The sequence below is a fragment of the Oncorhynchus kisutch genome, linkage group LG13 (assembly GCF_002021735.2).
Source record: "Oncorhynchus kisutch isolate 150728-3 linkage group LG13, Okis_V2, whole genome shotgun sequence".
Taxonomy (NCBI): Eukaryota; Metazoa; Chordata; class Actinopteri; order Salmoniformes; family Salmonidae; genus Oncorhynchus; species Oncorhynchus kisutch.
Window position 1 is genome coordinate 7267109 of NC_034186.2, and position 25098 is coordinate 7292206.

A 25098-nucleotide genomic window follows, 5' to 3' on the forward strand; every position below is an offset into this window, starting at 1 on the left:
ATGGACAAGGAAGTAGAAGGAAAGACAAGTCATGTGATCTGATGGTGAACACGTGATGTCACATGATCACATGACTTGTATGCTCTGTGATTGGACAATACAGACCACAAGACTCATGGTTTAAAACAAACTGACAGTAAAAAGATAATTTCTCAGTTGTTGTTTTGCAATCTCGGTAGAAAATAGAACGTTGCGCAGTTAAAATCGCTAGTATTTTGATATCACCACGGGTTACTAGGATTGAGAATCCACGCCCGGAACTCTGTCGTTGCAGCCGGGCAGGGGAGAATGGACAGCTTTCCACTTAAGGCTTCAAGTTATTTGAGATACTACAAGTGGGAGCTCTTGGCTCTTTTGACCTTATACAATCTTTCCCCAAACATCAGATCTCAAAACATCACAAATATTTTTTATTTAAATGTTTTGGTTTTGGAAACATGAAACATTGTGAATTTATGTGTAAAAATATAAAAAAATACCAAATGTAAGAAACTCACCTGGTTTTATAAAGTTAACATTGATGCAAAGATTCTCATATTGGCCCGTTTCTGGTGTATTCTCGAATGCCAGCGCTAGCCTTTTATTAAAACCTCTGACGTGTGTTCAAGCGAGCCGACAGACTCCAGGGAGGCGATTTTTTTTTTCTCTCCACATTCTGTAAACGTTACAGCCTTATTCTAAAAATGGATTAAATGTTACACACACATTATGACAAAGCACATTTATTACAAATAAAGAAACGAAAATATCACATTTTACATAAGTATTCAGACCCTTTATTCAGTACTTTTGTTGATTTTTTGCTATTTTCAGACAGTCTGTCTGGGCTGCAGTGTCCAGGGGGCCCTGTCTGGGCTGCAATGTCCAGGGGGCCCTGTCTGGGCTGCAATGTCCAGGGGGCCCTGTCTGGGCTGCAATGTCCAGGGGGCCCTGTCTGGGCTGCAATGTCCAGGGGGCCCTGTCTGGGCTGCAATGTCCAGGGGCTCCTCGTGTGGTCTGTTTGGGCTGCAATGTCCAGGGATTCCTCGTGTGGTCTGTCTGGGCTGCAATGTCCAGGGGGCCCTCGTGGGGCCTGTCTGGGCTGCAATGTCCAGGGGGCCCTCGTGGGGTCTGTCTGAGTGCTGATGCACAGAGACAACCTCACCAGTCACTTCCTGCAGGGTTCAGTGTAGAGCCTGACTGCAGCATTACTGGGGGTCCAGCAGTGCTCTAACCATCTCTCATGTCTCCCCAGCCCTGAGGGATCGGGACCAGTCTTCTACGGCCCTTGATTGCCCCTCCGGTTCTCCGCGCATCCCAGGCATGACCCTCACCCCGCGGGGACCCAGTGCTCAGCCTGCCTCAGCCGCCTTCAACAGCTCTTCCTCCAGCCATACTGCTGCAGCCAGCCTCAGCCTCAACCACAGCCACAACAGCCACACCGGGTTAGTAGCAAGAACAACTCACCACCTGGCCAATTAATCAATAGGCAACACAAACTATGCTGCTGGTCAATAAGTGGATGGTTCATAGAACCAAAGATTCTGCATAAAAGTTTTAGGTTTGTTGTCCCAACTCTACTCTATAGGTAAAGGCTCTATACATACTGTTCTGTCAGCTGTAGTAGTTATAGACGCTACATACTATGTCAGCTGTAGTAGTTATAGACTCTAGACATACTATTCTATGTCAGCTGTAGTAGTTATAGACTCTAGACATACTGTTCTGTCAACTGTAGTAGTTATAGACTCTACATACTATGTCAGCTGTAGTAGTTATAGACTCTAGACATACTATTCTATGTCAGCTGTAGTAGTTATAGACTCTAGACATACTATTCTATGTCAGCTGTAGTAGTTATAGGCTCTACATACTATGTCAGCTGTAGTAGTTATAGGCTCTACATACTATGTCAGCTGTAGTAGTTATAGGCTCTACATACTATGTCAGCTGTAGTAGTTATAGGCTCTATACATACTATGTCAGCTGTAGTAGTTATAGACTCTAGACATACTATTCTATGTCAGCTGTAGTAGTTATAGACTCTACATACTATGTCAGCTGTAGTAGTTATAGACTCTATACATACTATTCTATGTCAGCTGTAGTAGTTATAGACTCTAGACATACTATTCTATGTCAGCTGTAGTAGTTATAGACTCTACATACTATGTCAGCTGTAGTAGTTATAGACTCTAGACATACTATTCTATGTCAGCTGTAGTAGTTATAGGCTCTATACATGTCAGCTGTAGTAGTTATAGACTCTATACATGTCAGCTGTAGTAGTTATAGACTCTACATACTATGTCAGCTGTAGTAGTTATAGACTCTAGACATACTATTCTATGTCAGCTGTAGTAGTTATAGACTCTAGACATACTATTCTATGTCAGCTGTAGTAGTTATAGGCTCTACATACTATGTCAGCTGTAGTAGTTATAGGCTCTACATACTATGTCAGCTGTAGTAGTTATAGACTCTAGACATACTATTCTATGTCAGCTGTAGTAGTTATAGACTCTATACATGTCAGCTGTAGTAGTTATAGACTCTACATACTATGTCAGCTGTAGTAGTTATAGACTCTACATACTATGTCAGCTGTAGTAGTTATAGACTCTAGACATACTATTCTATGTCAGCTGTAGTAGTTATAGACTCTAGACATACTATTCTATGTCAGCTGTAGTAGTTATAGGCTCTACATACTATGTCAGCTGTAGTAGTTATAGGCTCTACATACTATGTCAGCTGTAGTAGTTATAGACTCTAGACATACTATTCTATGTCAGCTGTAGTAGTTATAGACTCTAGACATACTATTCTATGTCAGCTGTAGTAGTTATAGGCTCTACATACTATGTCAGCTGTAGTAGTTATAGACTCTATACATGTCAGCTGTAGTAGTTATAGACTCTACATACTATGTCAGCTGTAGTAGTTATAGACTCTAGACATAGAATAGTATGTCAGCTGTAGTAGTTATAGACTCTAGACATACTATTCTATGTCAGCTGTAGTAGTTATAGGCTCTACATACTATGTCAGCTGTAGTAGTTATAGACTCTATACATACTATGTCAGCTGTAGTAGTTATAGGCTCTACATACTATGTCAGCTGTAGTAGTTATAGGCTCTACATACTATGTCAGCTGTAGTAGTTATAGACTCTAGACATACTATGTCAGCTGTAGTAGTTATAGACTCTAGACATACTATGTCAGCTGTAGTAGTTATAGACTCTAGACATACTATTCTATGTCAGCTGTAGTAGTTATAGGCTCTACATACTATGTCAGCTGTAGTAGTTATAGACTCTAGACATACTATGTCAGCTGTAGTAGTTATAGACTCTAGACATACTATTCTATGTCAGCTGTAGTAGTTATAGACTCTAGACATACTATTCTATGTCAGCTGTAGTAGTTATAGGCTCTACATACTATGTCAGCTGTAGTAGTTATAGACTCTATACATGTCAGCTGTAGTAGTTATAGGCTCTACATACTATGTCAGCTGTAGTAGTTATAGACTCTATACATACTATGTCAGCTGTAGTAGTTATAGGCTCTACATACTATGTCAGCTGTAGTAGTTATAGGCTCTACATACTATGTCAGCTGTAGTAGTTATAGACTCTAGACATACTATGTCAGCTGTAGTAGTTATAGACTCTAGACATACTATGTCAGCTGTAGTAGTTATAGACTCTAGACATACTATTCTATGTCAGCTGTAGTAGTTATAGGCTCTACATACTATGTCAGCTGTAGTAGTTATAGACTCTATACATGTCAGCTGTAGTAGTTATAGGCTCTACATACTATGTCAGCTGTAGTAGTTATAGGCTCTACATACTATGTCAGCTGTAATAGTTATAGGCTCTACATACTATGTCAGCTGTAGTAGTTATAGACTCTACATACTATGTCAGCTGTAGTAGTTATAGACTCTAGACATACTATTCTATGTCAGCTGTAGTAGTTATAGGCTCTACATACTATGTCAGCTGTAGTAGTTATAGACTCTATACATGTCAGCTGTAGTAGTTATAGGCTCTACATACTATGTCAGCTGTAGTAGTTATAGACTCTACATACTATGTCAGCTGTAGTAGTTATAGACTCTAGACATACTATTCTATGTCAGCTGTAGTAGTTAACAGTCTCTGACTCTTTATGTAGATCAGGTCTGTACATTTACTCCACTGAAGCTTATTGTCCAAGAGGACACCCAGATACTTGTCTTCCTCTACAATCTCTGTTCTGACCTCTGATAGATGTTGCAGAGGTGGCATAGGCTTCAGGAAGCGTACATCTCTTTGGTCTTGTTGGTATTGAGGACCAAGTGTGATTGGTCACACCACTCTACAGAGTAATTTAGGACCGGGCCATGATGTTCCTTGTCATCATGCAACATGCTGATAAAGGCGGTGTCTTCAGAGAACTTAACGAGGTGTCTGAGAACTAGTACAACTATTAGTGTACAAGATGTACAGGAGTGGGGACAAAACGCATTCCTGTGGGTGGTGGAGTGGGGACAAAACGCATTCCTGTGGGTGGTGGAGTGGGGACAAAACACATCCCTGTGGGTGGTGGAGTGGGGACAAAACGCATCCCTGAGGAGTGGGGACAAAACGCATTCCTGTGGAGTGGGGACAAAACACATTCCTGAGGGGAGCCTGTGTTGGTGGTGGAGTGCAGACAAACCACATCCCTGAGGAGAGCCTGTGTTGGTGGTGGAGTGGGGACAAAACACATCCCTGTGGGGGCAAAATGCATCCCTGAGGGGAGCCTGTGTTGGTGGTGGAGTGCAGATAAACCACATCCCTGAGGAGAGCCTGTGTTGGTGGTGGCGTGGGGACAAAACACATCCCTGAGGACAGCCTAAGGTCAGCACTGGTTTTTCCCCTGCCTTTGTGGGGGGCACTAGCCATAGATTTAATCCCTTGCCAGGCCACCCTTGAGTTTCCTGAGGAGAGGCTCCTCTCCACCCTTTGCTTGTATGCCTCCTTGTCCACCAGTATCTGTCTTTTGATCTCTTAAAGCCTGTCTCTTACCCTCAGCATGAACTGATCTCACATTGTACATCTCTTACAACCTGTCTATCACCCTCAGCATAAACTAATCTCACGTTGTACATCTCTTAAAGCCTGTCTCTTACCCTCAGCATGAACTGATCTCACATTGTACATCTCTTACATCCTGTCTATCACCCTCAGCATAAACTAATCTCACGTTGTACATCTCTTACATCCTGTCTATCACCCTCAGCATGTACTGATCTCACGTTGTACATCTCTTAAAGCCTGTCCATCACCCTCAGCATAAACTGATCTCATGGTGTACATCTCTTAAAGCCTGTCCATCACCCTCAGCATGAACTGATCTCACAGTGTACATCTCTTAGCCTGTTTATCACCCTCAGCATGAACTGATCTCACAGTGTACATCTCTTAAAGCCTGTTTATCACCCTCAGAATGAACTGATCTCATGGTGTACATCTCTTAAAGCCTGTCCATCACCCTCGGCATAAACTGCCTTCTTCCTATTAAGTAGTGATTTTAGTTGTTTTGATACCCAAGGCTTATTGTTAGGGAAGATTGTACAGGTTTTAGTGGCACAACTGACTCAACACAGAAGTTTACATTAGTCTGAAACAACATCTGTGAGTTCATCCAGATCAGAGCTGCTGTCCTCAAATGCCTCTCACATAGTACAGTCAAAACACCCCTGGAGACGAGTGATACTGTTGTCGTGCCAGATCTAGACCGTTTAACTGTGGGTTTCTCCCTCTCTAGCAGCCGACAGTAGGTTGGCCTGAGGCAGTTGTAACTGTAGGTTTCTCCCTCTCTAGCAGCCGACAGTAGGTTGGCCTGAGGCAGTTGTAACTGTAGGTTTCTCCCTCTCCAGGAGGCGACAGTAGGTTGGCCTGAGGTAGTTGTAACTGTAGGTTTCTCCCTCTCCAGGAGGCGACAGTAGGTTGGCCTGAGGTAGTTGTAACTGTAGGTTTCTCCCTCTCTAGCAGCCGACAGTAGGTTGGCCTGAGGCAGTTGTAACTGTAGGTTTCTCCCTCTCTAGCAGCCGACAGTAGGTTGGCCTGAGGCAGTTGTAACTGTAGGTTTCTCCCTCTCCAGGAGGCGACAGTAGGTTGGCCTGAGGTAGTTGTAACTGTAGGTTTCTCCCTCTCCAGGAGGCGACAGTAGGTTGGCCTGAGGTAGTTGTAACTGTAGGTTTCTCCCTCTCTAGCAGCCGACAGTAGGTTGGCCTGAGGCAGTTGTAACTGTAGGTTTCTCCCTCTCTAGCAGCCGACAGTAGGTTGGCCTGAGGCAGTTGTAACTGTAGGTTTCTCCCTCTCTAGCAGCCGACAGTAGGTTGGCCTGAGGCAGTTGTAACTGTAGGTTTCTCCCTCTCTAGCAGCCGACAGTAGGTTGGCCTGAGGTAGTTGTAACTGTAGGTTTCTCCCTCTCCAGGAGGCGACAGTAGGTTGGCCTGAGGTAGTTGTAACTGTAGGTTTCTATAACATTGTGGTCTGATTTCCCCAGGGGAGTTGTGTTGGTGGCAGAGAACGCATTTGGTATTTTCCAAATAGCACAAATCAAGTGTCTCATTTTTCCTAGTGTGACATTTCACATTCTGGTGGTATGTGCGCAGGACTTTGTGCAAAGTACAGTTGTTAAAAAACACAACTACAAAATGTGGGTGCGTCATATAATCTGTGACAGATTATATATAATCTCTGATGCCCTTTTGTTATATTATCTTTTGGTTGAATGTACACAACGGTAACAACGAATTGGGGGAACTCACGGAGCAGATAGTAAGGTCACAGTGACACAGGAAGCAATTCAATGTCGGGGGGTACAGAGTGTCTCTCTTACCAGGATCCATTTACACCACTGGTCCCTGACAAGCAGGCAGATGACCCCGTCTTGTTAACCTGTGACGGTTAGATCCCGGTCTGCTCTGACCAGAGGGAAGCCGGTGTTTGTACACCGGGAGAATGTACAATCAGCTAGGAAATATGTACTGCAGTCAATATATTAGACTACGCCATGGTAAGAATCCAGTGTAATAAATAAATAGTGTCATTTAAAATACAATGTACACTAGTAGAGATATTATGATGAGCTACGTCGAGGATACAGTATTTAAATACGCAGTGTGAAACGCGAAGTGACCAGAGTTTCAATGTCTCTACAGCAGCAGTGTGTGAGGGTGGGTGTATATGATGGGGGTGTGATAGCTTGTGTCTTGTAAGTCTACATCACCTTGTAGACTGCTAATGATGGCTTTTAAACAGTCTGATGGTGATAGAAGCTGTTCAACAGTCTGATGGTGATAGAAGCTGTTCAACAGTCTGATGGTGATAGAAGCTGTTCAACAGTCTGATGGTAATAGAAGCTGTTCAACAGTCTGATGGTGATAGAAGCTGTTCAACAGTCTGATGGTGATAGAAGCTGTTCAACAGTCTGATGGTGATAGAAGCTGTTATTTCGTCTCTGTCTCTGATGCACCTTTACTGTCTGTATTTTACCTTTGTGAACAGATTCTGGTGGCTGTGGTGTGTGTAAATTGTGACTATTTCTACTTTCTTGCCTGTCAGCTTAAATGATTTTGTCTACTTCTCTGTGATGATATTAATAGAGATGCAATGCAGCAGCTACAGACCTGTAAACAGCCAGCGCTGTCGTAGACAGGCTGCAGGAGGGAGGCTTGAAGCTGTGTTGTCATTTTGTGGTAGTGGTGGTTGTAATGTAGTCTCTCTTAGCATGTAGACTATGACCCCCTGGACTGCTGTTGTCTTTAGCCGCCGTCTAGCCGTAGCCGTAGCCGTCCGTCTAGCCGTAGCCGTCCGTCTAGCCCTAGCCGTCCGTCTAGCCCTAGCCGTCCGTCTAGCCCTAGCCGTCCGTCTAGCCCTAGCCGTCCGTCTAGCCCTAGCCGTCCGTCTAGCCCTAGCCGTCCGTCTAGCCCTAGCCGTCCGTCTAGCCCTAGCCGTCCGTCTAGCCGTCCGTCTAGCCCTAGCCGTCCGTCTAGCCCTAGCCGTCCGTCTAGCCCTAGCCGTCCGTCTAGCCCTAGCCGTCCGTCCCTGTGTCCCGTGGTCTCGTATTGTTAATGTAGTCTCTCTTAGCATGTAGACTATGACTCCCTGGACTGCTGTTGTCTTTAGCCGTCCGTCTAGCCCTAGCCGTCCGTCTAGCCGTAGCCATCCGTTTAGCCGTCCGTCTAGCCCTAGCCGCCCGTCTAGCCCTAGCTGTCCGTCCCTGTGTCCCGTGGTCTCGTATTGTTAATGTAGTCTCTCTGTGTCTTCAGCTGTGTCTGTAGTGCGAGTGTACAGTAGTCTGTCGTCTGTACAAGTCCGTTAGTCTCTCTCAGTATGTTCAGTGTTTATGCCACTCTAGACCTGTGTCGCTCCTCTTTCAGATCCCTCTCAGGGGACATGGACGAACCGGACAGCCTACGCTCCGGGCTCAAGCGCTTCAATGAGGACGCCGTCTCCCTGGCCCCATCCACCACTGACTCCATCGTTGTAGAAGGTGAGTAGGTTAGAGAGGGAACTGCTGCTCGTCGCAGCTTAGATACCCGGGGCGAGGGTGCCGTACCCGGGGCGAGGGTGCCGTACCCGGAGCGAGGGTGGACAACTGCTACTGGGTGTGCAGGCTTTTGCACCAACCCTGTTGTAACTAACTTGATTCAGCTGAATCCTGGTGAGCAGCTGATTAGTAGAATCAGGTGTGTTAGATTAGGGTTGGAGAGCCTGCAGGACGGTAGCTATAATAGGAGGGGGTTGTTGTCTGTTACAGTAAGTTATGTAACTGACATGTAGATATTGTGGGCTATGGGGAGAGAGATGGGGCCAGTTTCATTTAAGCCTGTGTGTGGAGGAGAGACCGCTAGCCTAGGCTGTCTGGGAGTCCTGTAGCTCCTAGAGCTGCTAAAGTGGGAAGACAACCAGGCATCCACACAGGACCGTGGTAGATCAGTATGGGTTTTACTGACCGGTGCGTGGCTCGGATTATTACTGTTAACATTGAATTGCACACATTGGTAAATCATATGATGCGACAATTACAAACCTCACCTATTGATTACATTCAAAATACAGTTTGAGTTGCTTTGTGCTGCACACACACACTAATCATTTGAGCTGTGTTGTTCCGTGCTCCTCCCCTAACCCAGATGCATACTACTCTGCATTTCGAGCTGATCTGGAGTCTGATGCCCAGGACCTGGAGGTATTATATTATTATACACTCAAATGTTTTAATTTTTATTTGACCTTTATTTAACTAGGCAAGTCAGTTAAGAACACATTCTTATTTTCAATGACGGCCTAGGAACAGTGGGTTAACTGCCTGTTCAGGGGCAGAACGACAGATTTGTACCTTGTCAGCTCGGGGGTTTGAACTCGCAACCTTCCGGTTACTAGCCCAACGCTCTAACCACTAGGGTACGCTGCCGCAACATGTAAAGCGTTGGTCCCTTGTGTGTGTATATATATATATATATACATGCACACAGCTGAAGTCTGAAGTTTACATACACCTTAGCCAAATACATTTAAACTCAGTTTTTTGCAATTCCTGACATTTAGTCCTAGTAAAAATTCCTTGTCTTAGGTCATTTAGGATCACCACTTTATTTTAAGAATGTGAAATGTCAGCATAATAGTGGAGAGTGATTTCTTTCTTTCATCACATTCCCAGTGGGTCAGAAGTTTACATACTAATTGAGTGTACCTTGGGTTAAATGTTTCGGGTAGCCTTCCACAAGCTTCCCACAGTAAGTTTGGTGAATTTTGGCCCATTCCTCCTAACAGAGCTGGTGTAACTGAGTCAGGTTTGTTGGCCTCCATGCTCGCACACGGGTTTCAGTTCTGCCCACAAATGTTCTATAGGTTTGAGGTCAGGGCTTTGTGATGGCCACTCCAATGTTTGTTTTTTTAACCCCCTTTTTCGTGGTTGCTACAACTCCTGTACGGGCTCGGGAGAGACGAAGGTCGAAAGCCATGTGTCTTCCGAAACACAACCCAACCAAGCCGCACTGCTTCTTAACACAGCGCGCATCCAACCCAGAAGTCAACAACAGTCCATCATTAATTTAATGTGTCGGAGGAAACACCGTGCACCTGGCGACCTTGGTTAGCGCGCACTGCGCCCGGCCCGCCACAGGAGTCGCTGGTGCGCGATGAGACAAGGATATCCCTACCGGCCCAACCCTCCCTAACCCGGACGACGCTAGGCCAATTGTGCGTCGCCCCACGGACCTCCCGGTCGCGGCCGGCTGCAACAGAGCCTGGGCGCAAACCCAGAGTCTCTGGTGGCACAGCTAGCGATGCAGTGCCCTAGACCACTGCGCCACCCGGGAGGCCCTGACTTTGTTGTTTTTAAGCCGTTTTGCCACAACTTTGGAAGTTTGCTTGGGGTCATTGTCCATTTGGAAGACCCATTTGCAACCAAGCTTTAACTTCCTGACTGATGTCTTGAGATGTTGCTTCAATATATCCACATAATTTTCCGTCCTCATGATGCCATCTATTTTGTGAAGTGCACCAGTACCTCCTGCTGCAAAGCCCCCCCACAACATGATGCTGCCACCCCCGTTCTTCACATTTGGGATGGTGTTCTTCGGCTTGGAAGCCTCCCCTTTTTTCCTCCAAACATAACGGTGGTCATTATGGCCAAACAGTTATATTTTTGTTTCATCAGACCAGAGGACATTTCTCCAAAAAGTACATTCTTTGTCCCCATGTGCAGTTGCAAACCGTAGTCTGGCTTTTTTATGGCGGTTTTGGAGCATTGACTTCTTCCTTGCTGAGCGGCCTTTCAGGTTATGTCGATATAGGACTCGTTTTACTGTGGATATAGATACTTTGGTACCTGTTTCCTCCAGCATCTTCACAAGGTCCTTTGCTGTTGTTCTGGGATTGATTTGCACTTTTCGCACCAAAGTACGTTCATCTCTAAGAGACAGTACACATCTCTTTCCTGAGTGATATGACGGCTGCGTGGTCCCATGGTGTTTATACTTGCGTACTATTGTTTGTACAGATGAATGTAGTACCTTCAGGCGTTTGGAAATTGCTCCCAAGAATGAACTAGACTTGTGGAGGTCTACAATTTTTTTCTGGGGTCTTGGCTGATTTCTTTTGATTTTCCCATGATGTCAAGCAAAGAGGCACTGAGTTTAAAGGCACAGTCAACTTGGTGTATGTAAACTTCTGACCCACTGGATTTGTGATACAATGAATTATAAGTGAAATAATCTGTCTGTAAACAATTGTTGGAAAAATTACTTGTCATGTACAAAGTAGATGTTCTAAGCGACTTGCCAAAACTATAGTTTAACAAGAAATTTGTGGAGTGGTCGAAAAACAAGTCTTAATGACTCCAACCGAAGTGTATGTAAACTTCCGACTTCATCTGTGTGTGTGTAATATACACACACACACACTCTTCAAAGTAGCCACCCTTTGCCTTGATGACAGCTTTGCACACACTTGGCATTCTCTCAACCAGCTTCCTGAGGTAGTCACCTGGAATGCATTTCAATTAACAGGTGTGTCTTGTTAATTTGTGGAATTTATTTCCTTCCTAATGCATTTCAGCCAATCAGTTGTATTGTGACAAGGTAAGGGTGGTATACAGAAGATGGCCCTATTGACCAAGTCCATATTATGGCAAGAACTGTTCAAATAAGCAAAGATTAACAACAGTTAATTTAAGACTTAAGACTTTAAGACAAAAATTGACAGTTTCTTCAACTGCAGTTGCAAAAACCATCAATCTATATGATGAAATTGGCTCTCATGAAGACCACCACAGGGAAGGAAGACCCAGAGTTACCTCTGCTGCAGAGGATAAGTTCATTAGAGTTACCAGCCTCGGATTGCAGCCCGAATAAATGCTTCACAGAGTTCAAGTAACGGACACATCTCAACATTAACAGTTCAGAGGAGACTGCGTGAATCAGTCCTTCATGGTCTAATTACTGCAAAGAAACCACTACTAAAGGACACCAATAAGAAGAAGAGACTTGCTTGGGCCAAGAAACATGAGCAATGGACATTAGACCGGTGGAAATGTGTAATTTGGTCTGAGGAGTCCAAATTTGAGATTTTTGGTTCCAGCCTTTGAGACGCAGAGTAGATGAACGGATGATCTCTGCATGTGTGGTTCCCACCGTGACGTGTGGAGGAGGAGGTGTGATTGTGTGGGGGTGCTTTGCTGGTAACACTGTCAGTGATTTATTTAGAATTCAAGGAACACTAAACCAGCGTGGCTACCACAATATTCTGCATCGATACGCCATCCCATCTGGTTTGCGCTCAGTGGGACTAGGATATATATTTTTTTCAACAGGACAATGACCCCAAACACACCTCATGCTGTGTAAGGGCTACTTGATCAAGAAGGAGAGTGATGGAGTGCTGCATCAGATGACCTGGCCTTCACAATCACCCGACCTCAACCCAATTGAGATGGTTTGGGATGAGTTGGACCGCAGAGTGAAGAAAAAGCAGCCAACAACTGCTCACCATATGTGGGAACACTTTCAAGATTGTTGGAAAAGCATTCCTCATGAAACTGGTTGAGAGAATGCCAAGAGTGTGCAAAGCTATCATCTAGGCAAAGGGTGGCTACTGAAGAATCTCAAATATAAAATATATTTTGATTTGTTTAACACTTTTTGTTGGTTACTACATGATTCCATATGTGTTATTTCATAGTTTTGATGTCTTCGCTATTATTCTACAATGTAGAAAATAGTAAAAATAAAAACTCTTGAATGAGTAGGTGTCCAAACCTGACTGGTACTGTATGTTAACATTATACACAAATATACAATATTATTATTTATTGAATGATCTAATGTATTGTATATTATAGGTGGAGTCATGGAGTCTGGCTGTGGACCAGCACTACCTGAAGAAATACACCAAGGAGACGGTCAAGAGACAAGACGTTATCTACGGTACAGTTCACCGTCTTCTATGTTTTTTGACATTTCATGTTACATTTAGTCTTTTACATTTAGGCTTTCGTTGTGTTTATATAGTTACATTTCCGTGGTTAAGCAACAGTAGAGATATGGAGGAACTCGTACCACTTTCGTTGTGTTTATGTAGTTACATTTCCGTGGTTAAGCAACAGTAGAGATATGGAGGAACTCGTACCACTTTCGTTGTGTTTATATAGTTACATTTCCGTGGTTAAGCTACAGTGGAGATATGGAGGAACTCGTACCACTTTCGTTGTGTTTATGTAGTTACATTTCCGTGGTTAAGCTACAGTAGAGATATGGAGGAACTCGTACCACTTTCGTTGTTTATATAGTTAAATTTCCGTGGTTAAGCAACAGTAGAGATATGGAGGAACTCATACCACTTTCGTTGTGTTTATGTAGTTACATTTCCGTGGTTAAGCTACAGTAGAGACATGGAGGAACTCATACCACTTTCGTTGTGTTTATGTAGTTACATTTCCGTGGTTAAGCTACAGTAGAGATATGGAGGAACTCGTACCGTTTTTCTGTTTGTCTGGACTTGCCATTGTTTTATTATTCACCTAAAGTCAATTATGGTTGAAAAGGAAATGCCTTTTTAAAGACAAACTAGATGTTGAACCGTCCGTCTCCCGACAGAGCTGATGCAGACAGAGATGCACCACGTACGGACCCTGAAGATCATGCTGCGTGTTTACATGAGGGAGCTGAAGGAGCACCTCCAGATGGACGAGCTGTTCCCGCGCCTAGAGAGCCTGCTGGAGCTGCACACAAGCTTCCTGTCCCGCTTAAAAGAGCGGCGCCGAGACTCCACGCAGCCCGGCAGCGACAGGAACTACAACATACAGAGACTCGCTGACATCCTCACCACACAGGTACAGACAACGCACTCCACACACACTCGTACAGTCATACACAAGCACGCGCACACACACACACACACACAGTGACTGAATTGGCTTGTGTTTTGGTTCACTTTGCAGGTTGAGTGCCACAAATCAGACACTGTGTCCCAATTACGTCAACAGTGTTCCTCTCTGAATTCCTCTTCCCCTTTTATAAGACAAAAAGATAATGTACAGTGCCCCACGGAAAGTATTCAGACCCCTTGACTTTTCCTACATTTTGTTACGTTACAGCCTTATTCTAAAATGGATTAAATACATACGAATCATTAATCTGCACACAAAACCCCATAATGAGAAAGCGAAAACAGGCTTTTAGAAATGTTTACAAATGTATTACATAAATGAATACCTTATTTACATAAGTATTCAGACCCTTTGCTATGAGACTTAACATTGATCTCAGGTGCATCCTGTTTCCATTGATCATCCTTGAGATGTTTCTACAACTTTATAGGAGTCCACCTGTGGGAAATTCAATTGTCTATATAAGGTCCTGCAGTTGACAGTGCATGTCAGAGCAAAAACCAAGCCATGAGGTCGAAGGAATTGTCCGTAGAGCTCCGAGACAGGATTGTGTCGAGGCACAGATCTGGGGAACGGTACCAAAACAATTCTGCAGCATTGAAGGTCCCCAAGGACACAGTGGCCTCCATCATTCTTAAATGGAAGTAGCTTGGAACCACCAAGACTCTTCCTAGAGCTGGCTGCCCAGAAAACTGAGCAATCGGGGGAGAAGGGCCTTGGTCAGGGAGGTGACCAAGAACCCAATGGTCACTGATCGAGCCCTAAAGTTACACTGTGGAGATGGGAGAAATTTCCTTAAGGACAACCATCTCTGCAGCACTCTACCAATCAGGCCTTTATGGTAGAGTGGCCAGACAGAAGCCACTCCTCAGTAAAAGGCACATGACTGCCCGCTTGGAGCTTGCCAAAAGGCCTATCAGACCATGAGAAACGAGACTCTCTGGTCTGATGAAACCAAGATTGAACTCTTTTTCCTGAATGCCAAGCGTCACGTCTGGAGGAAACCTGGCACCATCCCTACAGTGAAGCATGGTGGTGGCAGCGTCATGCTGTGGGAATGATTTTTAGCTGCATGGACTGGGAGACTAGTCAGGAGTGCGGGATCGATGAACTGAGAAAAGTACAGAAAAGTACTGCTCCACAGTAGAGGTCGACCGATTATGATTTTTCAACGACGATACCGATTATTGGAGGACAAGAAAAGCCGATACCGATTAATCGGCCGATTTTTATTAAAAAAAAAAATATATATATATATATATATATATATATATACACACACACACAATTTTTCTTTTTTTTTTTTACTTTTTAATTTGTAATAATGACAATTACAACAATACTGAATGAACACTTATTTTAACTTAATATAAAACATCAATAAAATCAATTTAGCCTCAAATAAATAATGAAACATGTTCAATTTGGTTTAAATAATGCAAAACCAAAGTGTTGGAGAAGAAAGTAAAAATGCAATATGTGCCATGTAAAAAAAGCTACCGTTTAAGTTCCTTGCTCAGAACATGAGAACATATGAAAGTTGGTGGTTCCTATTAACATGAGACTTCAATATTCCAAGGTAAGAAGTTTTAGGTTGTAGTTATTATAGTATTTATAGGACTATTTCTCTCTATACCATTTGTATTTCATATACCTTTGACTTTTGGATGTTCTTATAGGCACTATAGTATTGCCAGTATAGCTTCCGTCCCCCTCCTCGCCCCTACCTGGGCTCGAACCAGGAACACATCGACAACAGCCACACTCGAAGCATCGATAATTACGTAAAATTCTGGCAAATTAGTTCGCAATTAGCCAGGCAGCCCAAACTGTTGCATATACCCTGACTCTGCGTGCAATGAACGCAAGATAAATGACACAATTTCACCTGGTTAATATTGCCTGCTAAACTGGATTAGTAGTGATAACTAGTGATTATGATTGATTGTTTTTTATAAGAAGTTTAATGCTAGCTAGTAATATACCTTGGCTTCTACTGCATTCGTGTAACAGGCAGGCTACTCGTGGAGTGCAATGGTTAGAGCGTTGGACTAGTTAACTGTGCGGTTGCAAGATTGGAACCCCTGAGCTGACAAGGTGAGAATCTGTCGCTCTGCCCCAGAACAAGGCAGTTAACCCACAGTTCCTAGGCAGTCATTGAAAATAAGAATGTGTTCTTAACTGACTTGCCTAGTTAAAAGTAAAAAATAAATAAATAATAATATTTATTTTAATAATCGGAAATCGGCGCCCAAAAATACCGATTTCTGATTATGAAAACTTGAAATCGGCCCTAATTAATCGTCCATTCCGATTAATTGGTTGACCTCTACTCCAGAGCGCTCAGGACCCCAGACTGGGGTGAAGGTTCGCCTTCCAACAGGACAACAGTCCTAAGCACACAGCCAAGACTACGCAGGAGTGGCTTCAGGACAAGTTTCTGAATGTCCTTGAGTGGCCCAGCCAGAGCACGGACTAGAACCCGATCGAACATCTTTGGAGAGACTTGAAAATAGCTGTGCAGCAACACTCCTCATCCAACCTGACAGAGCTTGAGAGGATGTAGCGTCATACCCAAGAAAACTTGAGGCTTTAATCGCCGTCCAAGGCGCTTCAACAAAGTACTGAGTAAAAGGTCTGAATACTTATGGGGTGGCAGGGTAGCCTAGTGGTTAGAGTGGAGGGGCGGCAGGTAGCCTAGTGGTTAGAGTGGAGGGGCGGCAGGTAGCCTAGTGGTTAGAGTGGAGGGGCGGCAGGTAGCCTAGTGGTTAGAGTGGAGGGGCGGCAGGTAGCCTAGTGGTTAGAGTGGAGGGGCGGCAGGTAGCCTAGTGGTTAGAGTGGAGGGGCGGCAGGTAGCCTAGTGGTTAGAGTGGAGGGGCGGCAGGTAGCCTAGTGGTTAGAGTGGAGGGGCGGCAGGTAGCCTAGTGGTTAGAGTGGAGGGGCGGCAGGTAGCCTAGTGGTTAGAGTGGAGGGGCGGCAGGTAGCCTAGTGGTTAGAGTGGAGGGGCGGCAGGTAGCCTAGTGGTTAGAGTGGAGGGGCGGCAGGTAGCCTAGTGGTTAGAGTGGAGGGGCGGCAGGTAGCCTAGTGGTTAGAGTGGAGGGGCGGCAGGTAGCCTAGTGGTTAGAGTGGAGGGGCGGCAGGTAGCCTCGTGGTTAGAGCGATGGGCAGGTAGCCGAAAGGTTGCTAGATTGAATCCCCGAGCTGACAAAGTACAAATCTGTCTTCTGCCCCTGAACAGGCATTTAACCCACTGTTCCTCGGCCGTCATTGAAAATAAGAATTTGTTCTTAACTGACTTCCCTAGTTAAATAAAGGTCAAAATAAAATAAAACGTTTTATTTTTTAAAATAAATGTGCAATTTCTGAAGAAAACTATTTGCCTTGTCAATTTGTGGTATTGTGTGTAGATTGATGAGGGTGGGGGGGGACAATTTAATCCATTTTAGAATAAGGCTGTAACGTAACAAAATGTGGGGAAAGTCAAGGGGTCTGAATACTTTCTGAATGCACTGTATATATTCAAAAGGATAATGCATACTATATATTCAAACCATATTTTGCTTTGGTTGAACCTGTCAAAGAGAAGGTAATCAGGGCAGACTATCTACTGAGAGTTGTATCAGCTGAATAAGGTCTCCTCAGATCTTATCCCCGTCTCCTCTCCAGTTTTCAGGTGAGAAAGGGGATCGGATGAAGGAGAACTATGGTGATTTCTGCAGCCACCACACCGAGGCTGTCAGCTACTACAAGGAGCAACTACACAACAACAAGAAGTTCCAGAACCTCATACGGGTTGGTTGTTACTGATTCCATTACTGGAGTTGAGAAATTGACAAAAAATTGTGGACCCATCTGCTAACTATCTGCAGTTGAAACGATACAAAGCAGTCACCCCCCGCCTCCTTTTCTGGGTCAAAAGCTGAGGGGTGAGCCTGGAGAAATGTAACCACTCTAGAATTCATAAACAATAGCTATTGATGTAAGGACTGAACCATCCATGAAATCAACATTTTATATTTTTATTCATTATTTGAGGTACTACAGTGTTTGTTTACTTTTACAGTGTAGTTTTTTTTAAAGAGGAAGTGAAACATTCATGACAGTGGGTTATTTATGAAGGTGAGGTTTTTTCACATCCCAGATATTGTGGCCTCCTGTGTGTAACCAGAAACATTTGGGGATTGCACTAAATGGTCCTTTTTTTTCTTCTTCCAGAAAGTCAATAATTTGTCCGTTGTGAGAAGATTAGGAGTGACTGAGTGTATCCTCCTGGTGACACAACGCATCACCAAGTACCCTGTGCTGGTGGAACGTATTGTGCAGAATACAGAAGGTACAGACGTCAGTAGACAGAGCATTTATGTATCTCCTGTCTTGAGATTTAGGCCCAACTTTCTGTTAGACTAATGGAATAGAAAGAACAGCATGATATTTCCTTTACCTAATCAATCAAATGTATTTTTATAAAGCCCTTTCTTACATCAGCAGTCGTCACAAAGTGCCTTACGGATACCCAGCCTAAAACCCTAAAGAGCTAAGAGAAATAAAAGTTCTCCGTAACATTCTGTTTGTCTGAAGTCAGTCTGGGTCTTTCCTCCCTCCAGTGGGTACGGAGGAACACGAGGAGTTGACCAGGTCTCTTAGTCTGATTAAAGACTGCATCGTCCAGGTGGATGCCATGGTCAACCTGCATGAGAAGGCCTCGCGACTCCGAGACATCGCCCACAAGATGGAGCCCAAGTCCCTCGGCAAGATCAAAGATGGCCGTGTGTTCCACAGAGAGGACCTGTCCCAGGGTCGACGCAGGCTGCTGCACGAGGGGACGGCCAACCACAAGGCCGCCTCCGGAAGACTCAAAGGTGACAGGATGACCCTCGGGTCAGGGTCGGGGTTCAATTTCATTTCAACTCCAGTCAATTCAGGAAGTGCGCAGAAATTCCAATTATCTTCAAATGCTTTTCAATTGGGAAAAATTTGGAATTTAGTTTTTCTTTCTGAATTGACTGTAATTTAAATGAAGTTGACCCCAACCCTGCCTTCAATAATCTGAAATGATCTTCTGTTTTCTCTTCTGTCTGTGTCGATCTCACACAGGTCTAAAAATGTTGCAACTCCTGTTCCATTTCAGATATTGTGGCTGTGCTGCTGTCCGACGTGCTTTTGTTACTCCAGGACAAGGACCAGAGATATGTTTTCTCCACAGTGGTGAGTCGGGAATTCTAATGTCAGTTCATTCCGACTAAGCTTTGTTTTCCACTCTGGAACGACTGAACAAATCTGTCGTACAACTCTCAACAGAAAGTTAGACACAGCTGCTTCTGTTCATCGGTCTAGACCAGGGCTCTCCAACCTTATTCCTGAAGAACTACTCATCCTGGTGTAAACCTGCAGGAGGGTAGCTCTCCAGGAACAGGGTTGGAGAGCCCTGGTGTAAACCTACAGGAGGGTAGCTCTCTAGGAACAGGGTTAGAGAGCCCTGGTGTAAACCTACAGGAGGGTAGCTCTCCAGGAACAGAGTTGGAGAGACCTGGTGTAAACCTACAGGAGGGTAGTTCTCCAGGAACAGGGTTGGAGAGACCTGGTGTAAACCTACAGGAGGGTAGTTCTCCAGGAACAGGGTTGGAGAGACCTGGTGTAAACCTACAGGAGGGTAGCTCTCAGGGAACAGGGTTGGAGTGACCTGGTGTAAACCTACAGGAGGGTAGCTCTCCAGGTACAGGGTTAGAGAGCCCTGGTGTAAACCTACAGGAGGGTAGTTCTCCAGGAACAGGGTTGGAGAGCCCTGGTGTAAACCTACAGGAGGGTGGTTCTCCAGGAACAGGGTTGGAGAGACCTGGTGTAAACCTACAGGAGGGTAGTTCTCCAGGAACAGGGTTGGAGAGACCTGGTGTAAACCTACAGGAGGGTAGTTCTCCAGGAACAGGGTTGGAGAGCCCTGGTGTAAACCTACAGGAGGGTAGTTCTCCAGGAACAGGGTTGGAGAGCCCTGGTGTAAACCTACAGGAGGGTAGTTCTCCAGGAACAGGGTTGGAGAGCCCTGGTGTAAACCTACAGGAGGGTAGTTCTCCAGGAACCGGGTTGGAGAGCCCTGGTGTAAACCTACAGGAGGGTAGTTCTCCAGGAACAGGGTTGGAGAGCCCTGGTGTAAACCTACAGGAGGGTAGTTCTCCAGGAACAGGGTTGGAGAGACCTGGTGTAAACCTACAGGAGGGTAGTTCTCCAGGAACAGGGTTGGAGAGCCCTGGTGTAAACCTACAGGAGGGTAGTTCTCCAGGAACAGGGTTGGAGAGACCTGGTGTAAACCTACAGGAGGGTAGTTCTCCAGGAACAGGGTTGGAGAGACCTGGTGTAAACCTACAGGAGGGTAGTTCTCCAGGAACAGGGTTGGAGAGACCTGGTGTAAACCTACAGGAGGGTAGTTCTCCAGGAACAGGGTTGGAGAGCCCTCGTCTAGAACTATGAAAAGTTCCTCCGTTTTGCTTTCTGCTGTTATTCTCTTTCAATGTGACTTGTAGCTGCCTTGACTCCCCCCCCCCCCCCCCCCCCCCACTCCCTAGGACAACAAGCCCTCAGTGATCTCCCTCCAGAAGTTGATAGTAAGGGAGGTGGCCCACGAGGAGAGGGCCATGTTCCTGATCTGCGCCTCCTCCAATGAGCCGGAGATGTACGAGATCCACACCGCCTCCAAGGAGGAGCGTAACTCCTGGATGACACACATCCGGCAGGCCGTGGAGAGGTACACACACACGCGCACACACACACACACACACCAGAGCATGTTAGTAGAGTTGAGTGGTTGGAAAGGCTCCTCTCCTTGCTCACAGGAAGAAGAAAAAAAAAAAACTGCCTCTCGAAATTCGCTCCATTCATTTCAAATGAGATTTAGGCCCAACCTCCTCTCGGCCGTACGCCCCCTCTTGGCCGTACGCCCCCTCTTGGCCGTACGCCCCCTCTTGGCCGTACGCCCCCTCTCGGCCGTACGCCCCCTCTCGGCCGTACAGCTCGTTTACAGGTATTGCTGCAGCACTGAGGACCCATTTTGTGTATGCTGCATTTCACTTCAGGGCCCGTATCCATTTTATCTTACTTACTAAGATGGTAAAATCAACTGATCCTAGATCAGCACTCATACTCAGAAATGCTTTTGTGGGTACGTGGCCCAGCTCATTAAAACACATTACTCTGCCTGACCTATGTCGTTTTAATGTCCACATTTCGTTCACATTTTTTCATTGGATGGGATGTCTTGTACCCGGTTACAGACTCAACAACTCTGGCAGTGTTTGTCTTGTGTAAAGGACTTAACTTTTCTAATTAATGGAGGTCTGGGTCTTCCTCTCCCAGCACCACCATACAGCCTGTCAACTATGGTTGTTAATCACGGCGCCACACTATCTTTCACTCCAGCTGAACATATTGTAAAACATCAGGTGGTTTAATACTGCTCCTCAATGGGACTAAGTAGTTAAAAAGAGAACCTCGATACACAGTTGGTCCCCAGTACTGGAGTTTGAAACTCGGCTTTGTATCTAAACCCAAGGCTTCGAGTCCTAGCTAACTCTCCTCTCTCGCTCTCTCTCTCTGTTTCTCTCGATAGTTGTCCACACACTGAGGAGAGACTCTTCAGTGAGCAGGAGGAGGCTCGAGCCTCCAGATTCAACGAGTTCCAAGGTGACTTACGACGACAGTGACGACAGGACCAATGGCCTCGTCTTTGTAATAGTGTCATGTTGATGCTAGACCACTAGGTGGTGGTCAATAGTATCATGTTGATGCTAGACCACTAGGTGGTGGTCAATAGTGTCATGTTGATGCTAGACCACTAGGTGGTGGTCAATAGTGTCATGTTGATGCTAGACCACTAGGTGGTGGTCAATAGTGTCATGTTGATGCTAGACCACTAGGTGGTGGTCAATAGTGTCATGTTGATGCTAGACCACTAGGTGGCGGTCAATAGTGTCATGTTGATGCTAGACCACTAGGTGGCGGTCAATAGTGTCATGTTGATGCTAGACCACTAGGTGGCGGTCAATAGTGTCATGTTGATGCTAGACCACTAGGTGGTGGTCAATAGTGTCATGTTGATGCTAGACCACTAGGTGGTGGTCAATAGTGTCATGTTGATGCTAGACCACTAGGTGGTGGTCAATAGTGTCATGTTGATGCTAGACCACTAGGTGGTGGTCAATAGTGTCATGTTGATGCTAGACCACTAGGTGGTGGTCAATAGTGTCATGTTGATGCTAGACCACTAGGTGGCGGTCAATAGTGTCATGTTGATGCTAGACCACTAGGTGGTGGTCAATAGTGTCATGTTGATGCTAGACCACTAGGTGGTGGTCAATAGTGTCATGTTGATGCTAGACCACTAGGTGGTGGTCAATAGTGTCATGTTGATGCTAGACCACTAGGTGGTGGTCAATAGTGTCATGTTGATGCTAGACCACTAGGTGGTGGTCAATAGTGTCATGTTGATGCTAGACCACTAGGTGGCGGTCAATAGTGTCATGTTGATGCTAGACCACTAGGTGGTGGTCAATAGTGTCATGTTGATGCTAGACCACTAGGTGGTGGTCAATAGTGTCATGTTGATGCTAGACCACTAGGTGGCGGTCAATAGTGTCATGTTGATGCTAGATCACTAGGTGGTGGTCAATAGTGTCATGTTGATGCTAGACCACTAGGTGGTGGTCAATAGTGTCATGTTGATGCTAGACCACTAGGTGGTGGTCAATAGTGTCATGTTGATGCTAGACCACTAGGTGGTGGTCAATAGTGTCATGTTGATGCTAGACCACTAGGTGGTGGTCAATAGTGTCATGTTGATGCTAGACCACTAGGTGGTGGTCAATAGTGTCATGTTGATGCTAGACCACTAGGTGGTGGTCAATAGTGTCATGTTGATGCTAGACCACTAGGTGGCGGTCATGCACCAGTCAACATTCACCTTTTAATGTTTCTGTTCCTGGCATTTCATGTAACGAACTCTAAATTCTTTCTGTTCCCGTTCTCCTCTCCCAGAGCGTCTGAGCCAGAAGGACTCCCAGATCGTGACGTTGCTGACAGAGAAGCTGCAGCTGTTTTCAGACATGTGTCTGGTGTCTGGTAACGAGGATACGACCTTTCGCTCCCGCCTAATGCTGCGAGGTGACGCCTCAGACCTCCACCAGGGGGAGACACTGCTCAAGGGGACCATCACTGATGGTACAACACACCCACACACACTGTCATATGGTATTGAAAGGAAAAACATATGATTTGAATGAAAGTATTTGAGTAAACAACATGTAAAGGAAGCTCTCATTTCAAATAGGCTGTGTTTCATATTAAACAGGTCGCTCGTCTTTTCAGTTCGCTGCAGCTAGCGACTGGAACGAGCTGCAACAAACACTCAAACTGGACAGTTTTATCTCAATCTCTTCATTCAAAGACTCAATCATGGACACTCTTACTGACAGTTGTGGCTGCTTTGCGTGATGTATTGTTGTCTCTACCTTCTTGCCCTTTGTGCTGTTGAATGTGCCCAATAATGTTTATACCCTGTTCTGTATGTTGTTGTCATGTTGTGTTGCTACCATGTTGTGTTGTCATGTGTTGCTGCCTTGCTCTGTTGTTCTCTTAGGTCTCTCTTTATGTAGTGTTGTCTTGTCTCTCTTGTCGTGATGTGTGTTTTGTCCAATATATAATATATTTATATTATATAATCCCAGGCCCCTGTCCCCGCAGGAATCCGTTTTGCCTTTTGGTAGATAAGAATTTGTTCTTAACTGACTTTCCTCGTTAAATAAAGGTGAAATGAAAACATTTAAATGCAGGAGTGGCTTCAGGACAAGTCTCAATGTTTCCCCAAATACAGGTGTCCCAAGCTTGTAGCTTCATACCCAAGATGACTTGAGGCTGTAATCGCTGTCAAAGGTGCTTCAACAAAGTACTGAGTAAAGGGTCTGAATACTTGTGTAAATGTCATATTAATTAAAAAATCGAATAAAAAAATATATATATAAAAAAAATATATATATATAAAATTATCTGCCTGTAGCTCAGGACCTGAAGTAAGGATATGCATATTCCTGGTACCATTTGAAAGGAAACACTTTGAAGTTTGTGGAAATGTGAAATGAATGTAGGAGAATATAACACAATAGATCTGGTAATAGATAATATAACAGGAAAAACATGAGTTTTCTATTTCTTTTGTTCCATCTTTGAAATGCAAGAGATGGGCCATTATATCACTTAGGAGTCTAGGCGCAATTTAAATGTTGGCCACTAGGTTGCAGCAGTGTAACGTTTCAGACTGATCCAATTAATACATTGTTTTTATTTTTTTAATCTATTGAACCTTTATTTAACTAGGTAAGTCAGTTAAGAACAAATTCTTATTTACAATGATAGCCTACCAAAAGGCCTCCTGCTGGGCCTCCTGCTGGGCCTCCTGCTGGGATTAAAAATAAATTCAATAAAAATATAGGACAAAACGCACATGACAAGAGAGACAACACAACACTACATAAAGAGAGACCTAAGACGACAACAACAGCATGGTAGCAACACAACATGACGACAACATGGTAGCAACACAACATGACGACAACATGGTAGCAACACAACATGACAACAACATGGTAGCAACACAACATGACAACAACATGGTAGCAACACAACATGACAACAACATGGTAGCAACACAACATGACGACAACATGGTACCAACACAACATGACAACAACATGGTAGCAACATAACATGGTAGCAGCACAAAACAGGGTACAAACATTGTTGGCCACAGACAACAGCACAAAGGGCAAGAAGGTAGAGACAACAATACATTACTGTTCAAAATGTTGTATCAAGTCTGCCCGATCCCGTACGTCCACAGTTTCAGCCCCCCTCTGGCAGGCTATTCAGTAACTAAAGGCTGTCTCTCCATGCCTCTTGGTCCGAGGCTTTGGGATAGTTAAAAGGCTCTCTCCATGCCTCTTGGTCCGAGGCTTTGGGATAGTTAAAAGGCTGTCTCTCCATGCCTCCTGGTCCGAGGCTTTGGGATAGTTAAAAGGCTCTCTCTCCATGCCTCTTGGTCCGAGGCTTTGGGATAGTTAAAAGGCTCTCTCCATGCCTCTTGGTCCGAGGCTTTGGGATAGTTAAAAGGCTGTCTCTCCATGCCTCCTGGTCCGAGGCT

The 25098-nt window shown here is 44.9% G+C and overlaps 1 protein-coding gene across 1 annotated transcript in view; it reads left to right on the forward strand.

The window, feature by feature from the left end:
* LOC109879506 (rho guanine nucleotide exchange factor 18) overlaps positions 1–25098 on the forward strand; it is a 111580-nt gene that overhangs the window by 44915 nt on the left and 41567 nt on the right. The window contains exons 13-24 of the mRNA XM_031838024.1: positions 1235–1424; positions 8407–8519; positions 9163–9218; positions 12873–12957; positions 13627–13862; positions 17586–17711; positions 18135–18252; positions 18524–18778; positions 19048–19124; positions 20477–20655; positions 21517–21590; positions 22941–23123. Coding sequence (XP_031693884.1) covers positions 1235–1424; positions 8407–8519; positions 9163–9218; positions 12873–12957; positions 13627–13862; positions 17586–17711; positions 18135–18252; positions 18524–18778; positions 19048–19124; positions 20477–20655; positions 21517–21590; positions 22941–23123 — 1692 coding nt within the window. The remainder of the gene's footprint in view (positions 1–1234; positions 1425–8406; positions 8520–9162; positions 9219–12872; positions 12958–13626; positions 13863–17585; positions 17712–18134; positions 18253–18523; positions 18779–19047; positions 19125–20476; positions 20656–21516; positions 21591–22940; positions 23124–25098) is intronic.